Source organism: Chanodichthys erythropterus, chromosome 20 (assembly GCF_024489055.1).
Source record: "Chanodichthys erythropterus isolate Z2021 chromosome 20, ASM2448905v1, whole genome shotgun sequence".
In the NCBI taxonomy this organism is placed as follows: Eukaryota; Metazoa; Chordata; class Actinopteri; order Cypriniformes; family Xenocyprididae; genus Chanodichthys; species Chanodichthys erythropterus.
In genome coordinates, this window is record NC_090240.1 from 33,233,507 (window position 1) to 33,255,431 (window position 21,925).

Below are 21,925 nucleotides of genomic sequence, written 5' to 3' on the forward strand. Positions count from 1 at the left end.
AAACACTGCTTCAGGAAGCTTTACGAATCAAATCAGTGATTCAAAACTCCAAAGTCACGTGATTTCAGCAGTTTGGCGGTCCGAATCATGATTCGACTCAAAAGATTCATAATGCTCTGAAGCATTGTTTTGAAATCGGTCATCACTAGATATTGTTTAAAAGTCGTTTTGGGGGGTTTTTGGCACAGAAAAAATATTCTCGTTGCTTTATAATATTAAGGTAGAACCACTGTACTCACATGAACTGATTTAAATTTGAGTAGATTAATGGATCTTGAGAGGAGATGTCATTGCTGGCTATGCAGACCTCACTGATCCATCGGATTTAATGAAAAATATCTTAGTTTGTGTCCCGAAGATGAACGAATGTCGTACGGGTGTAGAACGACATGAGGTGTGAGTAATTAATTACATTATTGTCATTTTTGGGTGAACACAAATAGAAGAGCTGATTACATTTATGAGGCACAACATCAACAATTAATAACATAAATCCTCCTCAAAACATCACATAAACATAAAATCATGTTTAAATGATATATACTAAGGAGACGACCCTGCTTATGAATATTAATTAATTATTAAGGTTATGCAGCCTTTACTTTCTAACCTCCATAGAGCGGCAAGCCACGGAACCAATTAATATTTATATTCGACAATCTAGCCAAGTAAAGAGCTTATATTTGTCAGGCAAAACGTCGACAGTAATAGCATTAATTATTAATTGCCATCCTCAGAACGTTTTGAGAACATGAGGCACTTTTGAGTTTTTATCAAGTCATGCTAATGTTTCTTGGTAACATTCCCATACTGTCCAGTCACGTTACTTCGTTAATATTCATAAGAAAATCTTGACGCCAACGTCTGCTGTTCATCCAATCGGTCTCGCCAGCTGGACGAACGTAACGTAACGTTATTAATATTCATAAGCCAGTCCTTCGCGTTTAGAATTCGCTTATTTGCCAGCTGTCTGACGTTCAGCCAATCGGTTTGGCCAGCTGGACGAACGTAACGTAACGTAACGTTATTAATATTCATGAGCCAGTTGATTTGACCAATAGAGGTCGCTCCTGCATACAAGAACAACTTTGTGCTGAACTTTCATCTGTCACGACAACAAAGTAGCAACTCTTCTACATGGAGAAAACACTGCTGTAATTTACTGTGAGGATAAACCAATGGAACCAACAAATAACAACAATGAGGACCCGAAATTAACTCCAGGTATTCGTAAACTTCACTAAGAGCGCAGTTTTATTTTTTTAAGGACTTTGAAAAGATTTTAGTTTTGCCAAACAGACTACAACAAAATAAGAGTCTTTTGTTTTCTTATTTTATTAATTATTGTTAGTTATGCTGTATCGTATTTAATTCTCTTTTATGTATTATTTTAATGTTGTTTTCTGATTATCATGTGTCCAACAGCTGCTCGCTGTTTTCAGTTCAGCTTTAATCACAGATGCAGGATAAGATCAAGGCCTAAAACATGTTTTGGTTAAAGAAGGGAAATTTTTAGTCACATAATAACACATGCAAGTCTTTTGCAATGTATTTTCAGGGATTTTAACTAAAGAAAGCACGAGACCAATGAGTTAAGCTACATATTCATTATTAAAGCATCAAGAAGCATTTAGAGTGTCATAAAATGTCACATGTTTGTGCAAATGTCCTATGCAAAGTAGAATGTTTTATTAAAATAGTTTTGTGTGATCTCCAGGGTAAGAAAACATGCATTTGCACATCATCAAAGCATAAAAAGAGACAATCAAATGCATGCACAGATTCTGAGTTCAAGAGGCAGATTTGTTCTTCATGAGAAGAGGAACGTGTGCAGTATTTTAAGACTGTAGCTCAAAGAGGTCAACAGTGTTTATATTTTAAAATGATGTACTCGTTGCTATGCAACCACAACTTTAATGCATACCATAATTGAGAATAATAAGTTAAGCAACAAAATGTGGTTTTATAATTTGTAATGTTTTAAAAAAGGACAAATATTTCTGCTTGGACCTCTATAATAAGCATGATATGAAAATGTGGAGGACTAGATTTGATGTGACACAGACTGGATATATTATAGAGGTCGACTGATATGGGTTTTTTTCTGGCCAATATTTAGAAATCAGTTCAGCCGATTTGTTTGGCTGATTTTCTTTTTTCCCCCCTTCATCTCATAAAATCTAACAGTTAAGTAATAAGAAGTTATACAGAAAATTGCTTAAATTTTATTTCACAAAACATCTCAAATGTCTTACTGTATCCCTTTATTAAGGAGAAACACATTAGACCTATTTGATAAATTTTCATTGCACCCTTAAAGTTTTAATTATGATCATACATTTTTCAACTAATACATGTGCTTCTTGGGAAAAAGTAAGTGTCAAGCCCTGTATGTGATGCACTCTCTGTATGTGTGTTTATATGACTAAATTAAATCTGTATTATTGAATGCATACACATTCTTTACAAGCACTTTTATTGTTACAGATCCAGGAGGACAGAAGAAGAATCAGTCACCAGCAGAGAAAGTGTCTGGTCGGCAGCTGAGTGAACCGGGCCGGTTTGCGTACGCTGGGTTATGTGGAGTATCCCTGGGCCAGCTGTTTCATGGACCTGAGCAAAAGTAAATCATTTTAACAACACTTTAACCCTCTGGCCGTCTTCAGTCATTTTTGGATGAAAAATTCATATTTTGAAATGTTAAAAATCGTAGCTTCGTCAGAATGAGATGACACTTGGTGACTTGTTTTGTCACAAGTGCGCTCAATAATGGTTTCGGACACCACTACAAATGGCTGTCCCCTCAAATAGTGCCTTATTTAAGGGTATAGGGGGTGATTTCAGACACAGCCCTTAATTAGCTGGATCAGGTGTGTTTAAAATAAAGTTCTAAAGAACAGCATTTATTTGAAATGGAAATCTTTTGTGACATTATAAATGTCTGTTACTTTTGCTCAATTTAATGTGCCCTTGCTGAATAAAAGTATTTCTTTTTTATAATTACTGACCCCAAAACAGTGATGTACTTCCATCATATTGAGGTTGTGACATTTTGACATTCTCCCAATGCAGAAGTTTTCGTGAGGCGTATCTGGAGGGTCTGGTTCAGTGGCTGAATCTCGATGAGTCGGTCATGCCAGTTATGCAGGCTTTCCTGGCAGGACTCGGGTTCGAAGGCACTGACACCTTCCTGTCCATTTTGCACGCAGAGCCGCTGCTCAGAGCCGGAGCGTTACCCATCACTCAGGTACACATGTGAGATGAACATAGCAGGATGATCGCACTGACATATAGATGCTCGTGTTTGTGACGTTCTCTTTTGTAACGCTGTTTTTCAGGATCTCGTGTCTTTCTCTGTCAAAGATGGTGAGCTGTCATTTCTTATTTAGTTAGCTGGTCTTTTTGTGCATTGGCATTTATAAAAACAATTATTATTTAAAATGATGAATAATAAATAAACTAGCATCTCACAAAGAAATGTCCAGGAAAAATAAGAAATCATGTTTTGCATAAAGAAAATTAATATAAGATATTTTGTATTGTCATTTTAATATTGCTTGATTTAACAAATAACCACATCCCAATGCTGGTCTTGTTTTTAATTATTATTTACAGTAAATTGTAAAATATATATATATATATATATATATATATATATATATATATATATATATATATATATATATATATATATATATATATATTTACACATCAATATTATTTATTCCACTACAGTACTTTATGCTGATGAACAAAAACTTGTATTATATTCAGTAATGTCACGATACAAAACATCTTAATGATCCTAAAAAGTCTTTATTTCTGTATGCAAAATATATATTTTTTCTTGCATACAAACTGAGCATGTCTTGACATTATCTGTGACATTAATCTCTGTGTTATTTTGATATCACTGAGATACTATTATAGTTTTTTATTCATATTTTGAATTAGATTGTATGTTTTTATTTTCTGTTCTCATTTTCGTTTCAGTTAGTAATTTTTTGGTAACACTTTACAGTAAGGCTCCATTTGTTAACATTAGTTAATTACATTAGATAACATGAACTAAATACTCCTAAAGCATTTATTAATCTTAGTTCATGTTAATTTCAACATTTACTAATACATTTTAAAAATCAAAAGTTGTATCTGTTAATATTATTTAATGGCCATGAGCTGACATTAACTAACAATGAACAGTAACTAACGTTAATAAAGACTAATACATGCTATAACAAATGTATTGCTCGTTGTTAGTTAAAGGGGTCCTTGATTTTGATTTCACTTTTTTAACTTTAGTTAGTGTGTAATGTTGCTGTTTGATCATAAACAACATCTGCAAAGTTACGATGCTCAAAGTTCAATGCAAAGGGAGGTATTTTCTTTTACAGAAATCATTTTTTACGGACTACAACAAATGGCTGGTAGAGACTACAACCAGTTTCTTCCTGGGTTGGTGACATCACAAACCCCAAAATTGACAAAAACCCCGCCCCCGAGAACACACATCAAAGGGGTTGAGGTCATGTTGGGCTGCTTTAGAGAAGAGGAAGAGTTGTTGTAGTAGAGTGTTGTTGCCATGCCGTCATTTTACGCCGGACTGCTTCACAAACGAGGGTCAATTCAACACTGGATTTGCACAAAAGATTAACATGACGACACATGCTAGTGGATGAGTTGAATCTCCACAGCAACTACATAAATTTATCCACTAACCATTCAGAAACATCCAGTTTCATTCTAAAAGTTGTAACTTCTTCCTGAGTCTCTCCATCAGTGTCGACTCCGGTTTGAACAATGTAAGGCTGAACACCAACACTGACAATCCTCATTTTATCTGCGTGAGATTCTCCAGCTTTGTTGTTGTTGAGCTGTTAAAGCTCCGCCCTCTTCTGGAAAGGGGGTTGGGAGAAGCAGCTCATTTGCATTTAAAGGGACACACACAAAAACTATGTGTTTTTGCTCAAACCCAAGCTATAATAAATGATCTGTGAGGTATTTTGAGCTGAAACTTCACAGACACATTATGGGGACCCCAGAGACTTATATTACATCTTGTGAAAGCTAACATTTAATGTTAGTTAATGCAATGTTTACCGATAACTAATGAAACCTTATTGTAAAGTGTTACCATCATTTTATTGTTTTTGTCAAGTTTTTAAAAAAAGTTTATATAGTTTTCATTCATTTTTATTTCATTCTTGTTTTGAATCTAAATGAAAAGGGGAAATAGCATTTTTTTAAATATTTTATTTCAGTTTTTTATGGTTTCAGTTCCAGTTTTAAAAACAGCCCTGATTCATCCGTTACTCTTGTTTTCTCTGTAATGAGCATTTCATGATTCCTCTCATGTAGGACATTATGATGCCAGGGCTCGTGTTCTGATCCGACATGTCAGCTGTCTACTGCGTGTGACCCAACAGCAGCTGGAGGATTTTGAAGAGACTCTCGGAGAGAAATTGAGAGAGGCAGGAGAGGAGAGCGAGTGAGTGAAACTTCCTCCGAACATCAGCTGCTGCCACTTTAAGGGCTTTTTGCGAGGTTATCAACATGTCTCTGAGAAACACGCACTGTGGTTTCACTGGATAAGAGATTATTTCCACAAAACCCACGTGAAGCCGTCTGTAGATTCACAAAGGAAAAGTCACTGCAAATCATACAGAAACACTGTGGCACTATCAAAATCACTGTGAAATCTAACACTTTTGTAACATACAAGCTTTGAATGTGTTTGCTGATTTCTGTCTTTTAATGTGTTCTCTGCTGCACGTGAGGTGGGCTGCACAATTCTGTGAGTATTTTATGTTTATGCAGTCTAGTTCAAGGTTTTTCCTTTCAGTTCGGCGCTTTCATTTTAGTTTTAGTTTCTAATAGAATAGAAAAAGACCTCTAAGCTTTCAGCAGCTCCGGTGAGGCTGTTATGAATCAAATTGACATTCTCTCAACAGAGAAGAGTCTTCAAGACGGCAGAAGAAAGAGAGGGGTCGTAAATTGCGCCGGTATCTGCTCATCGGACTTGCCACTGTGGGTGGAGGGACGGTAATCGGTGAGTCTAAATGCCACGGGACGTTTGTTTTAATCTAAATTAGTCTGACCGAGGTGAATGTCACTAAAAAGTCCATGAAAACATGCATAAAGAAAAAAAAGCCTTTTTTTAATAGATTTTTCTTTTTTTCTTATCATACAGTAGCAGTACCTGTCCATTTTTTTAATGTTTTTGTAAGAAGTCTCTTCTGCTCACCAAGGTTACATTTATTTGATCAAAAATACAGTAAAAACAGAAAAAAATGTGAAATATTATTACAATTTAAAATAAATGTTTTCTGTTTTAATATACTTTAAAATATAATTTATTTTTGTGATGCAAAGCTGAATTTTCAGCATCATTACTCCAGTCTTCAGTTTCACATGATCCTTCAGAAATCATTCTAATATGATGATTTGTGTTTAAGAACTATTTCTTATTATCAGTGTTGAAAACTTTTCTTTTGAGGAAACCATGATACACCACAATTCAAAGGTTTGGGGTAAGTCATAAATAATAATACTAATAATACTTTTATTCAGCAAGGATGGATTAAATTGATCAAAAGTGAGACATTTATGACATTTAAGACATTTATGATGTTACAAAAGATTTAGGTTTCAAATAAATGCTTTCTATTCATCAAAAATGCAGACAAAACGTATCATTTATTCACAAAGCAGCAAAAATGTTTTTCACAATTGATAAAAATAAGAACCATTATGAATAATTGAGCACCAATAATAATTGAGCAGCAAATCTGCATATTAGAATAATGTGACACTGAAGACTGGAGTAATGATGATGAAAATTCAGCTTTGATCACAGGAATAAATTGCATTTTAATATATATTAAAACAGAAAACATTTATTTTAAATTATAATAATATTTCACAATATTACTGTTTTTTATTCTGTATATTTGATCAAATAAATGCAGCCTTGATGAGCAGAAGAGACTTCTTTCAAAAACATTAAAAAATGTTAATGTTTCCAACCTTTGGACAGGTACTGTATAATTAAGCGCATTTGCCCTACCCCTAAAAAAGAAAAAGAAATCCATTACCATAATGCATCTGGATGTTTGATTTATAATTTTTACTATTTCCAAAAAAAAAAAAAAATCTATTTATTTACATTAAATATAAATATTTAATTTATATTTAAACTTTCATTACTGTAATGCATCCTGAGGTATTATTTGCAAATTTTATTTTTCTTTATTTATTTATTTTTTAAAATAATATAAATTAATATGTTAAATTAATATAAATTAATTTCAATACAAGAAATACTTTCATGATACTTCACAATTTAAATAATAATAATAATAAAAAAAAAAAAACATTTTACGGTTATGATAATTTGAGACCAAATGTACTTAATTTTTATGAAAATAATATTATAATTAAATATTAATATATTATTATTTGAATTAAAATGATTTAATTATTAAATTAAAGATTTATTATTATTTATCTGTTAATTTATTGTTGAAATAACATGTCCAGGACAAGTTTAATGCGATTCACCCACTAATAGTAGATGTGTTGGGTTTGTCTGGTGTTAATGATCATGTGTGTTTTGATCAGGTGTCACAGGAGGGTTGGCGGCTCCTCTGGTGGCTGCCGGGGCAGGAGCAGTGCTGGGAGCGGGTGGAGCCGCTGTACTGGGATCAGCCACGGGCATCGCCATCATGGCCTCATTGTTTGGAGCCGCAGGGGCCGGGTTAACAGGTGAGCTGGCTGACTTTACACAATATATTAGAAACTTGATTAGAAAATGTATTATAATTTTTCTGGCTCTGATATACACTAAAACTATGATCACAAATCAGATGTACTGTATACTGTATAATGCACTCAGTTGCAGCGATACTTGACAGCCATACAGTGTACAGTTAAGCTAAATATATTAATAATATAGTAATTTATAAACTACAATTATTGTCATATGAACTATTAATTGGTGAATTTGAGTTCTCAAAAATGATAAAATCACTATAAAACCTCTCTTGCATTTTTTCTTTATTGCGTTAGCACAACTTTAACGCAGTGTTGCTACAGAAGGTTCTGTTCCTCATAGAGGGCAAAGTGCTTCATATCTCTTGCACGATTCTTGCAACCCTTTGGTTACAATGTTTCATCACTAGGCTTTGTTACAGGATTGGTAAGTGAGCAGATGAATTAGCAGACTGAATTAGCTGTTTTTTGGTTCGAATAGAGTTTTATATAATCATGCTTTCAAGCAGAGCACATTGTTAGCTGCCATTCAAAATGAACTGAGCTCAAGGTTGTTGGAGTTGCTCGGTATTTCTTCAGATGCAGTTTGTGTGTGTGTGTGTTCCTTACTTTATCTCTGTTTGCAGATCTATATTTTTGTTTATAACCACAGGGTATAATTACTCATTTTTGCATTATTCATTAGGCTATAAAATGAACAAGCGTGTCGGAGCAATAGAGGAGTTTGAGTTTCTTCCGATGAGTTCTGGAAAGCATCTACATCTGACTATAGCCGTGACAGGCTGGTTGTGCAGCGGCAAATACAGTGAGTGCCCAAATTAACCATCATATCACCATCAAAATAGCATTTTCTCAGTTAATATTATGTTTTAACGGCTCTGTTAGTACTTAAACATGCCCTGTATATATGGTGTTTATTAGATATTAAAGGGGTGGTTTATTATGATTTCACCTTTTTTAACTTTAGTTAGTGTGTAATGTTGCTGTTTGAACATAAACAACATCTGCAAAGTTACAACGATTCTCCAGCTTTATTGTTGTTGAGCAACCGAAGCTTGAGCTGTTAAAGCTCCACCCTCTTTTGGAAAGGGGGCCAGGAGCAGCAGCTCATTTGCATTTAAAGGGACACACGCAAAAACACACAAACACCTCAAGCGTGTGTTGGAAATGTAATGTAATGCCCCTTACCATAATCTTGAGCTTCAGCTTTCAAGGCTTCAAGCAGTTGTAAACACACAGATAATAATGTCATCGGTTTTACCGTATCAGTTCGAGACAACATTAGAAAATGCGGAACCAACTTTGCAAGCATGACTTGAGCAAAATGTTTCACAGTGGTAAGTAGTCTTTGTATATAGCCGGCATTATGCTCTCCCAGGTTCAGGAAGCTGTGCACAAGCAAATTTTTGGGTTGTACTGCTCAGGAACAGCTTTATAAATAAATCTCAACCTCCAATTCCTAATTTCTTCTGTTTTCAGAAGGCCAAACACACAGTGTCTTTGTGACATAACAGCATCTCTACAATACACTGAAGGCTGGTCTTCTTTCTTTGTGTATGCCTTTGAATAGCATCTGGAGCAGCGTTCTTTGTTAGATTGAATAAATCCCTTTTTGTTTAAGAATGTGAGCTTTGTAGATCTTATACGTACACAAATAGATACATTACATACTAAAGGCAAACATTAAAAAGCATCACATGACCCCCTTTAATGTAATAAGCCCCAAATAGGCATGAAACATTATTCACACTAATTTTCAGATTCGATTGCCCATCATAGGTTCGTTCCAGGCTCCCTGGTCCAGTCTAGGAGCGTGTGGCGAGCAGTACTGTCTGAAGTGGGAGTCGCGTTATTTATTGGACCTGGGTTCTATTCTGGACTCATTATGGGATGGGCTTGTTAGTGTCGTGGCCCAGGAGGCCCTCAAATACACAGTGCTCTCAGGTATGTCTGCTTTTTCTATACCAATGATGTTGGATTATAAAAAGGTGGCTGGAGGAAAATAGAAAATATCCATCTTTCACAGTCGTCGTTATTTTGAATGACGATCCAATGCTGGAATTTGTATTGTTTTGCTGAGTGGCCACTGCATTTCTCTCTCACATACTTTCAGATGCGCACTTTAGTTTTTTTGTTGTCCATTCTAGTAGAATCATAAAATGAAACTTTTTTTTTTTTTTTATTAAAATAAAATGTTTAGAACCCAGAACCTCTCATGCTCAATTATCCAGCATTAAACATTATCCATTTTGGCATTTTTACTTAATTTATATACAGGGCTTGACATTAACACCCTCCAAATGTGAGTCACTCCTACTAGCCACTTTGGTGGGTTACATTTTAATTTATATATAGCCTAAATATAAATTTTTCAGTTGTAGTCTTTTAAAAGGGCATCTGAAATAATAAACTAAGAGCAGTGTGGTCAAAAATATACACTACCATTCAAAAGTTTGGGATCAGTAAGATTTTTAATATTTTTAAAAGAAGTTTTGTCTGCTCACCAAGATTGCATTTATTTAATTAAAAATATAGTAAAAACAGTAATATTGTGAAATATTATTACAATTTAAAATAACTGTTTTCTATTGGAATATAATGTAAAATGTAATTTATTTCTGTGTTGGAAAAGCTGAATTTTCAGCATCATTTCTCCGGTCTTCATTGTCACATGATCCTTCAGAAATCATTTTAATATGCTGATTTGCTGCTCAAGAAACATTTACTATTATTATCAAAAGAACAGCATTTATCTGAAATACAAAGCTTTTGTAACATTTTACACTACCGTTCAAAAGTTTGGGGTCAGTAAGAATTTTTATTTTTATTTATTGAGAAGAATTTAAAGAAATTTTTTTTTTAGCAAGGATGCATTAAATCGATCAAAAGTGACAGTAAAGACATTTAAAATGTAACAAAAGATTATATTTCAAATAAATGCTGTTCTTTTGAACTTTCTATTCATCAAAGAATCCTGAAAAAAAAAAAAATCTCGTACACAAATATTTTGTACGTTTGTACACATTAAATGTTTCTTGAGCAGCAAATCAGCAAATGATTTCTGAAGGATCATGTGACACTGAAGACTGGAGTAATGATGCTGAAAATTCAGCTTTGCCAACACGAGAATGAATTACATTTTCAAATATGTTCAAATAGAAAACAGTTATTTTAAATTGTTATAATATTTCACAATATTACTGTTTTTACTGTATTTTTAATTAAATAAATGCAATCTTGGTGAGCAGACAAAGCTTTTTTTAAAGACATTAAAAATATTACCGATCCCAAACTTTTGAACGGTAGTGTAGATTTTTTTTTAATACATATCGATACTGAAATATCTGAAACGCTTTCAATACTCCTTTTCCGCAGAATAGATACACGGTACCACCTGCACTTTCTCACTGTCTCATCTCTCCGACAGCGAGTTGACACACAAACCCACCTCGTTTAATTTGCTCCGTATAAATATTGTTGGTGTTACAGGGCTTGAATTTCAGCGTGGGATTGCACGTTTTGTGTATAATTTTACTCATTCCTTCAGATTTTGTGCTCACACATAAAGTGTGCAAGCATAAAGCAGCCTCTCAATACTAAATTAATTTTCGCTTAAACAGTCAAATACACACAAAATAATATCAAAATGCTGGCCTTGGCAAGTATTCATGTAAACACAGGCAGTTATGTTTTAAGTGAAAAGAAAATGCATGTGTTACAGTATAATGGATCCTTGCGTCAGGTCTTAAAGTGACAGCAGCCTAATAAATAATATGAGACAATGAGATAATAAAAAAAATCTATGTCTGTTTTTCCCCATGGTATCGATGTGAAAATTGTGGGCAGTGAAAATGCTTTGGTTAGTAACTTTGGAAAACCACTCACAGTGGCTGGTGAGCAAAAAAGTTTAAGTCCTATATATATATATATATATATATAAGAAAGTAAAATATTTTTATCACACAGATGCATTAAATTGATGAAGGGTGACAGTAAAGGTATTTCATTCATGACAACTCTCAGAATACATTTAGCATGTTATTGAATATGGCAAAGTTTTGGTCTGGATCTACTATGCTGTATGGACTTGCTACTGCTAATAGATACATAGACTTGCTGCTGTGAGCATGTAAGATATGCTGCTGCTGCATAAAAAGGCATACACAAGTTCTGTAGCAGATCTAGGCAGGTGGAGCTGGGGAGGTGGAGGGGTTCAGAGGAACTGCAGGCATGAACCAGGCTATTTAAATGTTGAGCACTGCAGGATCAGCAGAGGCCAGTCAGCTTGTGTCATACGGTGCATGCAGATTGCATGTAAAGGACCTATCAGCCTTGCGAAAATCAATAAAAACGAATATGAAATAAAACAGCTTGTATAATATTTTGTTTGTCCTCCTGAGGTTGACAGACAACAAATTAAATGTTATTCCCTGTTCATGGAAAATGCCTCTAATTGCTTAATTTATTGTAGCATCATGAAAGAATGATTTGTCACACATTGCTTTATGGTGTCCAGAATAACCACATTTCTAATTGTCTTGTCCATGCTCAGGCATTGTAACCGCTCTGACATGGCCTGCCTCTCTGCTGGCTGTGGCCAGTGTGATCGACAACCCCTGGGGAGTGTGCCTGAGTCGCTCAGCGGAGGTGGGGAAACACCTTGCACAGGTGCTGCGGAGCCGACAGCAGGTCAGAGTCAAGACAATCTTTTCTTCTAGATTCTCCATTATTAGACTTAGATGCTTTCAGTTCAGCACAACTTATAATGACCAATTCAAGGAATGTTATAGGTCACATTCATTTGTCAATTAGTCAATTATACATTTTAGACTAAATTGGACATTTGTGTGACATGCCAGGTTTCGGTAGGATGTGCAAAACCCCCCGAAAATGCTATGCTCATGGCAGGATGCTCAAAAACAGTGTGACATATGGTGCAAAATCCTAAGACGTCTGTGTGAATGCATATAGCTGAAGAATTGGTACTTTAAAGGGGATCATTTTTCATTTATTATTGAAATTTACAGTAACTTCAAAGGTAATAGCATGCTGGCAGCATACTAATTAACCCTGAAAAGCCTGACATATGAAATAATAGTTAGAAAAATCTTTTTTTTTTTAATTGAAGTGTATTAAACCCTTATACAAAATGTAAAAAAAAAAAAATATATGTTTTTTGTTGAATATCATATTTGATAGGCTTTTATGATTCATATAGTATGATATAGGAGAATATGGATCTCATACTCATTTTATTCAGAGCTCCAAACTGAGCAAAAATATGAAATTTGGTGCAGTTGCTGATAATTATATAGCAGAAAAGTGTTGAAATTCTGAAAGCTTCTTTATAACCGTATAGTGTAGCAGACTACTTAAAGTTTTTGGCTTTTAGTATGAATATGTTAGCCTTAAGGTTATCTATAAGCTAGTGTGCTCCAAAACAATGACGAAATTTGCATTTAGAAGATATAAGCGTTCAAATCTAACAGTCTCTCACTTCTTGCACAGAATGCTTTATATTTTAAAGCGATATGGAGGAGATTAGGAGAAACGGTTAGACAGGCTCGGCATTAGAAACAGCTCTGACAAGTAGAAGAGATAACACCGGTGCCATGCACCAACTTTAACTTTTGCTTTATTAACAGTTTCATATTAAATCTAAAGGGGGAATTAGACCGTGGCTGCCGTGACATTTCAAATGCGGCGCTTTACCGAGCTCAATGGCTCTGGGCGAGCTGTACTATAAATTAAATGCTATTGGCCATTTTAAAAAAGGGGATGAGCTGCTTGATATGTTCCGCAATATCTCATTGTTTTAGTGAAAATTCAACACATTGAATAATTCTGTGTGTTTCAAGCCACTTCAGTGGGCCTTTAAAACGTATTATGCCCCTTTACACAAGATGTAATATAAGTCTCTGGGGTCCCCAGAATGTGTCTGTGAAGTTTCAGCTCAAAATACCCCACAGATCATTTATTATAGCTTGTCAAATTTGAGTTTGAGCAAAAACACGCCGTTTTTTGTGTGTCCATTTAAATGCAAATGAGCTGCTGCTCCCACCCCCTTTCCAGAAGAGGGCGGAGCTTTAACAGCTCAACAACAACAAAGCTGGAGAATCTCACGCAGACAAAATGAGGATTGTCAGTGTTGGTGTTCAGCCTTACATTGTTCAAACCGGAGTCGACACTGATGGAGAGACTCAGGAAGAAGTTACAACTTTTAGAATGAAACTGGACGTTTCTGAATGGTTAGTGGATAAATTTATGTAGTTGATTCAACTCATCCACTAGCATATGCCGTCAGGTTCATCTTTTGTGCAAATCCAGTGTTGAATTGACCCTCGTTTGTGAAGCAGTCCGGCGTAAAATGACGACATCAACAACACTCGACTACAACAACTCTTCCTCTTCTCTAAAGCAGCCCAACATGGCCTCGTAACTTTGCAGATGTTGTTTATGCTCAAACAGCAACATTACACACTAACTAAAGTTTAAAAAATGAAATCATAATCAAGGACCGATTTAAATGTTTATTTTTATAATCAAAGCTCTAATCAAAGAGGCAAAACATGTAATACAATGATGATTGACAGATGAACAAACCAACGTTCCTCAAAAGCCTGATGGATCATATTTGATACTCACGTTTTAACATGATTTTTCTAAAAAATTATACATGGGTAATCAAGTAAAGTAAGTTGCTTCAGTCCAGTAAATGCTCTTCTTGAAATATTACTGAAACTAACATTTTTTTCTAACATTTACTTTGTAAAAATTGGTAAAGATTTCACAACAAAGAGACACGTGTACCATGACTTGAAGGGGGACTTTTTTACAATTACATTAAAAGGCCTTTTTCTTGCTAAAAAGTATAAACCATTAATCAGACGACAGAAGTTTGCACATCAAATATGAAAGATATATACTGCTAGAAATATAAAAATGTATATATATATATTTTAAAATGTGTGTTTAATTATCTTCCTTTTTTCATCTTTGTGCAGGGAAAGCGCCCTGTCAATCTAATTGGCTTTAGCCTTGGAGCTCGTGTCATATACTTCTGCCTAGAAGAGCTCGCTAATGATCAAGGTACGCTTTCTATTCATTTGACGGAGTCGGTGATAATGTGGGAACATTCTTTTGTCTTTAAGACCTTGTGTCTCTAGAAGGGTCCACGTGAGAGTGCTGGACATGGCCAAATTTCCTGCACGCCAGACTGAGTCGTGTTCTCATTGTCAGCCTGATGAAAGATGGGATCTGAGAGGTGTGAGGCTGTAAATGAGAATCTGATCGCATGGAGCCGATTGAAAGACATTCTGTCTCATTATCGGGCAGGTAGTGAAGGTGTGGTGGAAGATGTGGTGCTGCTGGGAGCCCCTGTGGACGGATCCGAGAAAACATGGCAGAGACTCTCCAGGGTAGTGGCTGGGAAGATTGTTAATGGATATTGCAGGTAAGACAGAATTAAAATTACTTTTAAGGTATTAAATTTTGCCACTATAATTATAAGTTTAACAATTTCTTATATACACTACCATTTTAAAAATGTAATTGATTAAAGGATTATTTAATATCAAATGAAAATTAGCCCAAGCTTTACTCACCCTCAAGCCATCCTAGGTGTATATGACTTACTGATGAACACAATCTGAGAAATATTAACCCTTAAATGCATGACTGTTTCGCCAATCATTCTTACATATTCGGGTCTTTATCGACCCGGATCTATATCTAACACTGAAGGATCTCTACCTGTCACAATAATATAAAACTCCTCTGATATTAGAGTAACAATTGCAGAAGAATAAATAAAGCAGATTTTGTTCCCTTTTGGCGCTTGAAAGGGCTCATTTTGAGCAGAAGTTTTATGCCATCATCACTGTCCTCGTCAGAGCTCATTTCCCAGTAAATTCAGCAAATAATAGGCTAGTTTAATGTTTGAGGTCACGAATATGAGCCCTTTCGCGATCTCAAACGTATTCTCAAAACTATATAGTTTTCAACATCTTCAAAATCAATATTTAGATCGCTAACAGCTTCACCAGATCCATCCAGTAACAGTTAGTCATATTTGATTGCGTTCAGTACTTGCTCTGCAGTAAATCGCTGAGCCATTTCATGTTTTTATTATTATTTCGTTTTTTGTCTGAATGAATCGTCACTTCGTCATTGTATATCAGACATTGCCACCTTTTGGAATAAAGGTGAATTGCACTTATTCCGTCATCTAAGATTCAATTATTGTTGTGCAGAAAAAATATACATACACTCATACACACCTCAGGTCGTTTGCGACCCTATACAATTTTTACAAAAAATGAATACAAAAATAGGCATTCTTTTATAATTTTATGATTTTTTTCTTGTTATATTCTTTATAATGTTGATTGAGGAATACCAAGAAGGTTGATGTCTAACTTTAAAAAATGAATGAGGAGGAGGGTAGTGAATGACGTCCCGGGTCACTAAAGACCCAAGGTATGCATTTAAGGGTTAATAAATATCCTGACGCATACAAGCTTTATAATGGCAGTGAACGGGAGTCCACAGACCGCCAGACCGCCTTCTGTACTCAAGTTGCGAAGAAAGTGTAATATGACATCGCGTCAGTTACACATTTTCTGTAAGTTGACGTAGCGTAAGCTTTTTGAACTGCAAGAGTTTTATACTTTCTTTGTACTTTAAATATGGAAGGTGGTCTGACGGAAGCTAGATATTTTACTTCATAACTTGTTAAATATGGATTTTTTTTTTTTTTTTACACAAAGGCATCGCTCACTTCAGAAGGCCTTTATTAACTCCCCAGAGCCGTGTGGAGCACACATTTATGATGGATGTGGATGAAAGCACTTTCTTCAGCTCATACTTGTGACTCCCATTCACTGCCATTATAAAGCTCAGATGCGTCAGGATATTTATTAATATTTCTCCGATTGTGTTCATCAGAAGGAATAAAGTCATATACACCTAGGATGGCTTGAGGGTGAGTAAAGCTTGGGCTAATTTTCATTTGAAAGTGAACTAATCCTTTAAGTTTATTGTGCCAGACTTTCTGCTTATGAACTCAGACATCAGTTCAGATTGGAATTAAATTACATCATCAATGCAAGAAAACCAATGAAATGTCAAATTTGGATGGCATTGAAATCGCCAACTAAATATTGAAATCATTCTAAGCAAACAGAAATGGGTTAAAGTAACATGTAAACTTTTTAGATTATTACATATTTTTAATTATGAATAAGATTGCAATGGGTAATCAAATTGAAATGAAACATTTTAGATTACCAGATGGAGAATTAGAATTGACACTTTTTTATTTATTTATTAAAAAGTAACAGAATGTCTCAGTGTTAACTGATTTTTATTATTTTAACTACGTTTAATTACTTATTGTTCATTTTAATTGACAGTCCATGCACTGGGGTTATTATTGTCATGATTTCATGCCACATTAAAAGGGTTATTTCACCCAAAAATGAAAATTCTGTCATTAATTACTCGCCCTCGTGTCATTCCAATGACATGATTTGTAAATATTTGCTTATTTTTGTGATTATTGGTTTAGAGGGGATTGGCTTCTTGGGTACCTGTATAGAAGTTCATCTGTCCAGCTGTCTGTTGCTGGACTCCAGCCAATCAATTCACAAGACCGCAAAATAATCAATGTGGATCTGTCATCAGTGGTAAGCAATTGAGCATCGAGTCCCTGATGTTCTCATCTCAGCAGATATTCTTCTTAAATGTTCTTGGTTTCTGGTAAAATGCATTTCTATTCACAATCAATTTAATGGCTGCATGAGCAACTATTAATTCAACACAATGGCATGACATTACATTAGTGCAGAGTCAAAGTTTAATTTCCTTCAGATGACTTCAAACCTTAACCAACTGGAAGGTACTTTTTTATGAAGGGAAAAAAAAAAGATTTTAATGCTTTTTGCAGAACACCCCCTCCCATGAATAGAAAGGGCATTGTTAAATTGTCAGCAACAAAAGACTACAATTACTGTAATTACTGTCACAGGAAGTTCCTCGTTGATATTCAAGTGGAGTCCTTAAAAGCTTTTACCTCATAAAAAAAGACCCAAAAATGAGTCATTTTATGCAATGCACAAATGTAAAAATATCAAGACACTTCAACTTAAAATGATCCATTCATAACAATGCCTTCTAAGTTAAACAGAGTAATCGATAGTCTGTACGGTGTCTGTAACAGAGGTCATCAGGCCCACCATCCATGTGACCTATTGTAAACAAAGGACTGAATCTGAGATTTTCCCACATCGGCCTTAATACAGGACAGAAAATACATGCTTGTGTTTCTTTTGTCATGTTATGCTTTGTAAAATAAGTACAAAATATTTTAATGTAAAAAAAAATTATAATTATTATACAGCTTAGATAAATTGGCAGAAGATATGGCAAGGTATTTAGTTCAAGAACCCTGGTTATGAGAGGCATGTGAAGAATTGCGCCTTCATTCAGCATGTGAAGAAACGTTAATTAGTCATTAAATTAGCATTTCCTGAAATAAATACCAGCACTTGTAAGGCAGCGCTAGAATAGTGTTACAGTTTTAGGTTTACCTTTAATCTTTACATAAAAACTCAGCGGATGTTACATAATGTCAGGGCAGCTATAGTTAAATCAATCATTTACATCATTTCACTATGCAAATATTGCAGTGACACAAAATGGTGGACATTAGTCAATGGGAGATTTTAAAAATTAAATCTTAATTTTCGTTGAAGTTCAAAGTCGATAAGACAAAAATTGATAGCACACCTAAGAATTTAATTATTATTGTTTTTCATATGTATTTTAGATTTCAGCTATTTTCCAATGTTAATCGGCACACGCTGAACAGACTTTGCGTCTATTCCCCCATTTTTATTGGTGAAAAATTAAAAATTACATTTACCCTTAGGTACATTTCACAGTGGTCATTGCCTGTGCAAAACTTGTTGCCGTGATGATTAGGTATTGTGCATGATTGCCTTGACTTCTGTGTGTGGTTTTTATTGTGTTGCTCTATGTTTCTAGGGTATTAAGTACTGGCCTAAATTAAAAGATTCCACCTCTGAGTCTTTATATAATTTTTCTTTACAGTATAAGTCTGTGGGAGGTTTTCACCGGGTTTATTGTGCACCAGGCATGAAATAAGATGCAAATTTAAGTGTTTTGAATGTAATAGCATATGTTGTGTGGTTTGAGGTATCATGCATGCCTGAGTTTAAGTGATTGATTTTACTGAAAAGTTAGCGTCACTAAAATTAAAATTGGAATATATCAATATAGTAATGCATTGAAAGCACTGTAAAAATTTTTAAAGGATTAGATAACTGATGATTTACTCACCCCCATGTCATCCAAGATGTTCATGTCTTTCTTTCATTAGTCAAAAAGAAATGAAGGTTTTTGATGAAAACATCCCAGGATTTTTCTCCATAGAGTGGACTTCAACAGGGACCAACGGGTTGAAGGTCCAAATGTCAGTTTCAGTGCAGCTTCAAAGAGCTCTACATGATCCCAGACGAGGAATAAGAGTCTTATCTGGAGAAATGATTTCTAACACAAATTCTAACACAAATTTCTAACACAAATTCTCGTCTTGCACTGCGATGCGATGCGCCAATCGTTGCACTAGATAAGACCCTTAAAGGTGCCCTAGAATTAAAAATTGAATTTATATTGCCATAGTTAAATAACAAGAGTTCAGTACATGGAAAAGACATACAGTGAGTCTCAAACTCCATTGTTTCCTCCTTCTTATATAAATCTCATTTGTTTAAAAGACCTCAGAAGAACAGGCGAATCTCAACATAACACCAACTGTTACGTAACAGTCGGGATCATTAATATGCACGCCCCCAATATTTGCATATGCCAGCCCAATGAGCCCATGATCGAGGCATTACACAAGGGCAGGACGTCTGGATGTGCACAGCTGAATCATCAGACTAGGTAAGCAAGCAAGAACAATATCGAAAAATGGCAGATGGAGCAATAATAACTGACATGATCCATGATATCATGATATTTTTAGTGATATTTGTAAATTGTCTTTCTAAATGTTTCGTTAGCATGTTGCTAATGTACTGTTAAATGTGGTTAAAGTTACCATCGTTTCTTACTGTATTCACGGAGACAAGAGCCGTCGCTTTTTTCATTATTAAACACTTGCAGTCTGTATAATTCATAAACACAACTTCATTCTTTATAAATCTCTCTAATAGTGTAGCATTAGCCGTTAGCCACGGATCACAGCCTCAAATTCATCCAGAATCAAATGTAAACATCCAAATAAATACAATACTCACATAATCCGACGCATGCATGCCATGCATGACGAACACTCTGTAAAGATCCATTTTGAGGGTTATATTAGCTGTGTGAACTTTGTTTAGGCACTGTTTAAGGCAAGCGCGAGCTCCGTGGGCGGGAGCGTAAGCATTTAAAGGGGCCGCAACCCTGAATCGGCGCATTTCTAATTATACCCCAAAATAGGCAGTTAAAATTTAAAAAAAAAAAAAAATCTATGGGATATTTTGAGCTGAAACTTCAGACACATTCAGGGGACACCTTACACTTATATTACATCTTGTAAAAAAACTTTCGATGGCACCTTTAATCCTCGTCTGGGATTATGTAGAGTCCTTTGAAACTGGACTGAAACTGACATTTAGACCTTCAACCCGTTGAACCCCAGTGAAGTCCACTATACGGACAAAAAATCCTGGAATGTTTTCATCAAAAACCTTTATTTCTTTTTGACTGAAGAAACAAAGACATAAACATCTTGGATGACATGGGGGTGAGTAAATTATCAGGAGAAATAATCCTTTAAATGGTAAAAGTATTTTCAACTTGCTTTATGAACACTGGCTGTGTTCTGTTCAACATTTAGGTTAAAGGACACCTGGACTACATGCGTCAGATGGACACCATCCTAGTAGCAGTGGGGGTTCCTACTAGGGAAGAAGCTGGAGCCATGAGTAGCAAATTACAGCTGGTTCATTTATCTCAGGAAAAGCCAGGCACTCCAGAATCAGCTGGTCAGAGCAGAGTCAAAGGGGAACAATCTCTGGACATTTCAAACAAAGATACTAAAGATGTCCCATCTTCAAATGTAGATCAATACAAGAAACGGCACACAAGGAAGGAGTCTGAGAATGGCTGGGATATCCCTGATATATCTGATTTACTGGATTCCATCAGTGAATGTGATGGCATCCCTGAATCCTGTCAAGGGAATGCTCATTCGCCATGTGCTCCCAGAGGCGAGAATCATGTTGAACCATCTCAGAATCAGAGCAAAATAGACAGAGAAGATGAAGTTAACACAGACTTTGAGAACACGTCCTGGGACTGGGATGACACGAACTGGACTGCTGAACACACAAACACACCCTATCAATCGCACACTGAAGCACAGAGCCAATTAACCAATGGCAAACCTGCTTGTTCTGAGCCAAGATGACATTTCCATAATTCACTCCCAGAATGTATGTTGTGTCTAGATGGTAAACCTCAATCCGAGAAACTCTCCTTAGAGTCACATTTGCTGCTACCAAGCTGAGGATTGGGGATAAGGTTGCTGTGGGACTCAAATAAACAGTGTTTGAATGTCGCATGTGAATCTCACAAGACTTATAGCAGAAGAAGGGTTACCATCTAGACACCACCCAGAATATAATATAGCAATATAAGCTAGAACCAACTGGAACCAGTTTGAAATAGTCTAACAATCTCATTAAGTTATTTTTGAATATCATCTCTAATTCATATTATATATAATTTGTGATGAACCGCAATGTGAAAACTGTCAGTATTTGGTGCATACCATTTGTCCCCTTCATTAGAAGTGGTTTGTTGTTTAATTAAGATGTGAATTACAGCTCTACAGCCAACCCACTTGACATTGTGTGAGGTATTAGTGAGATTTCTTTCGCTCTCGTCTGCTTTATCCATCTGTTGTTTTGGTTGTTATGGTAATGAATGAAGCGGGATGTGTGTTGAGTCTCTTCTAAATGTACAATCTCTGTGATCTGCCTTGAGGAGCGATGCAGTCTCCCAGTTTAGGCACCATTAACACTTATCCCATTGATTTTTTTAGCACGGTATGTTTTAACACATAAGTCACACATCTTGC

At 35.4% G+C, this 21,925-nt stretch overlaps 1 protein-coding gene across 3 annotated transcripts; it reads left to right on the plus strand.

The window, feature by feature from the left end:
• Positions 1-1,075: 1,075 nt before the first annotated feature.
• Positions 1,076-21,911, plus strand: tmco4 (transmembrane and coiled-coil domains 4). Of its 3 annotated transcripts, XM_067370715.1 has the most exons (14): positions 1,076-1,224; positions 2,488-2,623; positions 3,073-3,247; positions 3,339-3,366; positions 5,359-5,488; positions 5,952-6,049; positions 7,621-7,764; positions 8,456-8,575; positions 9,550-9,714; positions 12,323-12,459; positions 14,775-14,859; positions 15,106-15,223; positions 17,339-17,456; positions 20,681-21,911. In XM_067370715.1, exons 1-14 carry the CDS (start codon positions 1,179-1,181, stop codon positions 21,251-21,253), a joined length of 2,073 nt encoding a protein of 690 aa, XP_067226816.1. In that variant the 5' UTR covers positions 1,076-1,178; the 3' UTR covers positions 21,254-21,911. The 3 variants fall into 3 exon arrangements, 2 of the variants coding, with proteins under 2 accessions (XP_067226816.1, XP_067226817.1); XR_010892828.1 differs by lacking the exon at positions 20,681-21,911 and having other exon boundaries at positions 14,937-15,223; positions 17,339-17,365; XM_067370716.1 differs by lacking the exons at positions 17,339-17,456; positions 20,681-21,911 and adding an exon at positions 16,539-16,810.
• The last annotated feature ends 14 nt before the right edge of the window (positions 21,912-21,925 follow it).

What these genes read in the sequence shown, in the direction of transcription:
- tmco4 (XM_067370715.1), top strand. Translation starts at nt 1,179, where the DNA reads ATGGAACCAACAAATAACAACAATGAGGACCCGAAATTAACTCCAG. An exon ending in TTTCATGGACCTGAGCAAAA is followed by an intron (nt 2,624 to 3,072) that starts GTAAATCATTTT and finishes CTCCCAATGCAG; the next exon opens with AAGTTTTCGTGAGGCGTATC. An exon ending in CAAATACACAGTGCTCTCAG is followed by an intron (nt 9,715 to 12,322) that starts GTATGTCTGCTT and finishes GTCCATGCTCAG; the next exon opens with GCATTGTAACCGCTCTGACA.